Source organism: Lolium rigidum, chromosome 1, assembly GCF_022539505.1.
Source record: "Lolium rigidum isolate FL_2022 chromosome 1, APGP_CSIRO_Lrig_0.1, whole genome shotgun sequence".
In the NCBI taxonomy this organism is placed as follows: domain Eukaryota; kingdom Viridiplantae; phylum Streptophyta; class Magnoliopsida; order Poales; family Poaceae; genus Lolium; species Lolium rigidum.
This window is the reverse complement of record NC_061508.1, coordinates 93,128,264-93,133,769: the sequence shown is the minus strand read 5'-3', so window position 1 is coordinate 93,133,769 and position 5,506 is coordinate 93,128,264. Positions and strand designations below refer to the sequence as shown.

General features: G+C 42.7%; 1 protein-coding gene across 2 annotated transcripts; it reads left to right on the top strand.

Annotated features, from left to right (window-relative positions):
* The first annotated feature begins 1,876 nt into the window (after positions 1–1,876).
* LOC124677853 (serine/threonine-protein phosphatase 7-like) lies at positions 1,877–4,926 on the top strand. 2 transcript variants are annotated; one of them, XM_047213806.1, is made up of 5 exons: positions 1,903–2,364; positions 3,141–3,644; positions 3,982–4,128; positions 4,315–4,422; positions 4,674–4,926. In XM_047213806.1, exons 1-5 carry the CDS (start codon positions 1,918–1,920, stop codon positions 4,761–4,763), a joined length of 1,296 nt encoding a protein of 431 aa, XP_047069762.1. In that variant the 5' UTR covers positions 1,903–1,917; the 3' UTR covers positions 4,764–4,926. The 2 variants fall into 2 exon arrangements, with proteins under 2 accessions (XP_047069769.1, XP_047069762.1); XM_047213813.1 differs by lacking the exons at positions 4,315–4,422; positions 4,674–4,926 and having other exon boundaries at positions 1,877–2,364; positions 3,993–4,106.
* Positions 4,927–5,506: the final 580 nt, after the last annotated feature.

The following is a 5,506-nucleotide window of genomic DNA, read 5'->3' as shown; positions in this document are numbered from 1 at the left end:
CGAGTGACAAGTGTGGTCTCTCCTGCTGTGGTGGACATGGGTTGTAGGAGAGTCATTGTGGCTATTGTCACCTGAACATGATTTTTGAAAGAAAGTTGCATGTTCTTTGATACATCTCAGAATTACTCATTAGGTGATTCATGGGTTCCAAATAGTGTTCCCTATTTTTTTACTAGATGAATTGGGTACACACTTGTCACAAAACATTGCGCCAGCCGCTGGATCGTCTCTGCTTTTTTTTTTGCGAGTTTCATGTTATGGATCACCGGAGGATCATGAATTCATATCGAATATCATGCAGCAGGCTGTACTGTGAGGCTAAGGAAAGATGTGGGAACTGAGGAAGAGTAATTGAAGTGAGGCTATTTTTCTTGTGGCAAGGAGGAGCAAGTACAAGAAGATACCACTTAGTTTAGCGGGGACTGATATGCAAACCAAAAGAAGGATGGCCTTGAAAAAAAAAATTACTGCCAAGTTATCTTAGATTTATCTGATTTTGGATGTATCAGTAACTAAATAGTGCATCCAAATTTAGAAAAATCCAAGACGAGTTTTATTGGACGGATGGAGTAACAAGATTCAATATTTGATGTCATCTTAGGAACTAACACAAGCTTGGTAGTTTGCTTGAATTTTATATCATGATTATATAATAAGATTGTATTGTATCACACATTTAGAGAGAATAGGGAAACGATCGAACCGTCAAAACCTCCTTGAACGCATATGTGGTCAAAGCGCACTAGTTTCCGGATGGATACTTTGGGCATCTTACTTATCTTGAATTTTTTTTTTTTTGACAATTCTTACTTATCTTGAATTGGGTCTACAGTGGGCCAACAATAACCCTAAAACGGAAAATCTGTAGTTGTTAGCGGAAATTCTGTTTCTGATTCTATTTCGATTGTAAAAGTTTTGTTTCCGTTTTTCCACGGAAAAGCAAGAATCTTTCTACTCCATTTCCATCCCTACTACGGAGAGTCCAATGACATGCCATTTTTGTGGTATAAAAATGGCTGGTAGAAGATGGGGTTTTAGCTTCAGAAGATGGCTTGATGAAACGGAAAGAGACAGGAGGCAACCAAAAAAAAAAAAAACCTAGGCTTTCATCCCTCTCGCCGGTGACGCTGCCGTCTGCCCCGCCTCCAACAGCCTTGGGGCATTGGAGATATATGGTGGACCATGACCTCTCGTTGTCGGGAGGCTTATGTTCTTTTTTAGGTATTTGCAGTGTCTTCATTTAGAATGACAAGACGGCTACATCCCAAAGTCAAAATAACGTCTTCCTTGTCCTATCCCCATTACAGCTCTGCGCCAGCATCAGCGAGGGCGTGCGGAGTTGTCTTCCTGGCGGATCTCCTCAGCAGTCGTTATTCGTTTCAGTTGGTGTGGTTGCAGGTCTACCTCTTTCGATCTATGGTTCTCATTTTTAGCGATGGTTACTTCTTTAGTGCAATGGTTGTTTGAGGACTTAGCACGACGATTTTTCATCTGTCTACTACAACAAACTCTAGAGTTGTATAGAAAGGAACACACACAGGATTCAGATAAACAACCACCATTGAAACCGTTCATGCTTCGATCTAAGACAGCTAAACACTAGTAAAAAGCAAGACCACTACTGTTGAAGAAAGCAACTCAACTTGCACAATTTCAAAGATAAAAAAGCTACACACAACTTGCACAATCTGACGGCAAACCACTGTGAGCGAGTTTGCACACCCTGGACAAACGTGTCGGTCAAAGAAAGCCAACATCGGCAGGCACGGGAGAAAAAGAAGCGAAAGCGGCGGCCAACTGGAACGAACGAACACGCCCTCCACGTCCCGTCCCCCAAAATTCGCAGCAAACGACGGAAAAGCAACCCCATCGAGCTCGCCGACGCCGCGTCCGGTCCGATCCCATCCGATCCATGCCATGTCGGACCCCGACGGCGCCGCCGACCCCCCGACCCCGACCCCTCCTTCCCCCTCCCCGGTCCCGCCGCCCGCGCCGGTCGAGTGGCCCGAGGACGGCGCGCTGACGCGGGACTGGGTGGCGGCCTTCACCGCCACGCTGGACTGGTGCTCGCGCCGCCTCCCGCCCGACCAGCTCCCCTCCATCCTCTCCGCGGACTTCGTGCGCCGCCTCCTCCTCGCCGCCGCCGCCGTCCTCCACCGCGAGCCCAACATCGTGCGCGTCGACCCGCGCCCCGACCAGGCCGTCGTCGTCGTCGGGGACGTCCACGGCCAGCTCCACGACGTCATGTTCCTGCTCCGGGACGCAGGGTTCCCATCCGAGGACCGCATCTTCGTCTTCAACGGGGACTACGTGGACCGCGGCGCCTGGGGACTCGAGACCTTGCTCCTCCTCCTCGCCTGGAAGGTGAATTTCCCCCCACCATCCTACTGGCATAAGCTTATTATATGACCAACACTATGCACATCTTTATGTCTACTATCTAACAGTATCTCCGCTTAATTGATGCAATAGATAGAAATGTGCTGTGCAAGAAAGCTGAGTTATGACCAGATTTTGTAGCTTCATAATGAAATCTATGAACACAAATTTTAGCATTTATGTATCTCCGATTAATTGATGCGATAGATAGAAAGGTGTCGTGCAAGAAAGCTGAGTTATGACCAAAATTTGTAGCTTCATAATGAAAGTCAGCAAAAAGAAAAGAACACAAGTATTTCTGTATCTCCGATTAATAGATACAATCGATAGAAATGTGTAGTTCAAGAAAGCGGAGTTATGACCAAATATTTTAGTTTCATAATGAAAACTAGTCCAAAAGTGTATGATGAAAGCCATGCTTCACATGTTCCTTCCTTTGTTTGAGCTGAACTTTACTTTACAGTTTCTGGGGCATTCTGATTGATTTGTGCCTTCATATTGAAAATCAGACATAATTCTGTGACCTAGTCCCAAACATTAGATCATCTACCGCTAGCATCATGGACTTCGTCTCCCAGTTTCCGCAAAGTCTAACACCCTTACAATGTAATGACAACCTGAGAGATAAACAAGATTTGGCATATACCTAGCTAATTATCCTGTTCACACTGTAAACGACGTAGTAGATGATAGATCCGCTTAAGCTCTGAGGCAATGTAAACTACCAGCTAACATTCATCAACATGTTTCATTTCCTGTAGATATTTCTACCAAATTGTGTGTTCCTTCTCCGAGGAAATCATGAATCCAAGTACTGCACATCAGTATATGGTTTCGAACGGGAAGTAATGGTCAAATATAAAAGTCAAGGCGGTCAAGTCTATAGGAAATTCTTAAGATGCTTTGAAGATCTTCCTCTAGCATCAATAATAGCAGGATGCGTCTACACTGCCCACGGAGGGATTTTTCGTGGGGCGGTTGTATTACCATCGAAAAGGGCGAAAAGGGCCAAGAAAGGTCACAAATACGTAGCGACTTCCGCCGAAGACTCTACTACTTTGAAGCTTGGATCCCTGGACGAATTGTTAAAAGCAAGGAGAACTGTTCTTGACCCCCCGTGGGAGGGTTCGAATCTAATTCCTGGAGATGTGCTTTGGTCTGATCCTTCCTTGGAGAAGGGTCTTTCTCTGAATAAGGAAAGAGGCATTGGCTTGCTTTGGGGTCCAGACATCACTCAACAATTTCTATATACAAATAATCTAAAGGTATGTTTTCTTAATTACTATCACAGTTACCACGCTTGATTGAAATAATCTGGTTAGTTGAATTATGTCTTACTAAGTTATTTAGTTTTATGCTCGGAATTTCATGTTTGCATCCGATATTACAATGTAAGAAATCTTAAAAATGTACCTAAAGAATGTTAGTGTTAGGGAGTTGTAATCTAAAGGTATGTTTTCTTTTCATTGCATCTTCCATTTGGAAGGGTGTTTCTTCAATGGTGTACATTCTTACTACTTCAGTGTAGGTTCATTTGGTAGATCAAGCACAGTTATATAGAAGTTTTAATTCATACTTACTTCCATTTTTCGTTGAACAAAGTTAATCATCAGATCACATGAAGGTCCAGATGCAAGAGATAAGCGACATGATCTATTAGGAATGGACAGTGGGTATACAACTGACCATCAAGTCGCATGTGGAAAGCTAATAACACTCTTCAGTGCTCCAGACTATCCACAATTTCAGGTTATACTTCGCCACATGATTTATTCTTCACGCTTAGAGTATGCTGCAATTTGTACTTTGTACAAGTTTCATAAGTCTGATTGATTTTACAATTACTACAAATTGTATTTATTGCATATTGTCTCGTTACTCTTGGAAAAGATTGTGTACTGTTAATCTAACGGTCAATATCCCACTCCGGTATAGGCTTCGGAGGACCGGTACAACAATTCTGGAGCATATCTTGTCCTCAGCCCCCCTGATTTTGCTACCCCTGATTTCCATAGTTTTCAAGCTGTAAAGCCTCGGCCTGCGGTACGTACTATTGCATTCCTAAGCTTGAGAAGTCTATGCCTTCATTAGTATTTGATTCTATGATGTTTATGTTGGATGAACCATTTTCCCTATTCCCTCTGATCCATTATAAGTGCAGTGGTTTTAGTTCGTTTTAGTTCTACTTGTTATTGATCGGAGGGAATAGAAAAGAATACCATTATGTATATCATTTTAGTATGGTACTTATCTCTTATGGTATGGGAAATAAATATACTATTTTTTTGGTGTAGGCGAATCCCTACTATGATTTTGAGGAAGTAATTGATTCTGACGAAGAGCTAAATCTGGGCGCGATGGACACTGGCAATTTGAGCAATTGATCATATCTTGTACTGTTGTATCATTGTAAGCTTGTGAACCATCACCGTGAACTAGGGAAGTGACAACTAATTTTTCTGTAGTTGATTGGTACTAACATGCAGGCTTTTGAAGTAAATATTCTGTCATATCCGCCAAGTTTATTTATCTGATGGTTTGTTTTCATCCTGGTCTATATCCACATAACCAGTATCAAATGATTCCTAGTAATATTGAGTGCAGAAAACCAGAATGACAGCTCAGAGGATTTTCAAGTCCAATCTTTCTGTTTGCAAATTGTCTTGGTTATCTTGCAAGGATGGGTGCTGGACTTCACCACCAAACTTGCAGGAGCCAGGAACGTTTCCCTCGGAGGATTATGCTACTTATAGCAACCCAAAAGCTAGGAATGCACCAGCTGTAGTTGCGACCAAACAATGTTGGTTTCTGATTGAATTATGCAATGTGATTAGAGCATCTCCAGCCGTGTCCCCCAAACGGCGCCGGATCGAGCGTTTGGGGGAGACGCGTTTTCTTCGTTCCGCGTTTGGAGAACGTTGCTCCCTAGCCGCGGCCCCCAAACTTGTTTTTATATTAAAATACTCTTTTTTGTATTTTTATTTCAATAAAGAGGAGGAACATTACAAATTAATACATAATTGGGAACATGGTTTTTCACAAACTAAGACATAGTTTGGAACATGGTTTTTACAAATTAAAACATTGCAAAATGAGAAACCTAACTATTGTTGGTCTTGTAGATTTC

Excerpts from the sequence above, each read along its gene's own strand:
- LOC124677853 (XM_047213806.1), top strand. The coding sequence starts at position 1,918 with ATGTCGGACCCCGACGGCGCCGCCGACCCCCCGACCCCGACCCCTCCT. Across the intron at positions 2,365-3,140 it reads TCCTCCTCCTCGCCTGGAAG|ATATTTCTACCAAATTGTGT; the intron begins GTGAATTTCCCC and ends CATTTCCTGTAG. Across the intron at positions 4,423-4,673 it reads CTGTAAAGCCTCGGCCTGCG|GCGAATCCCTACTATGATTT; the intron begins GTACGTACTATT and ends TTTTTGGTGTAG.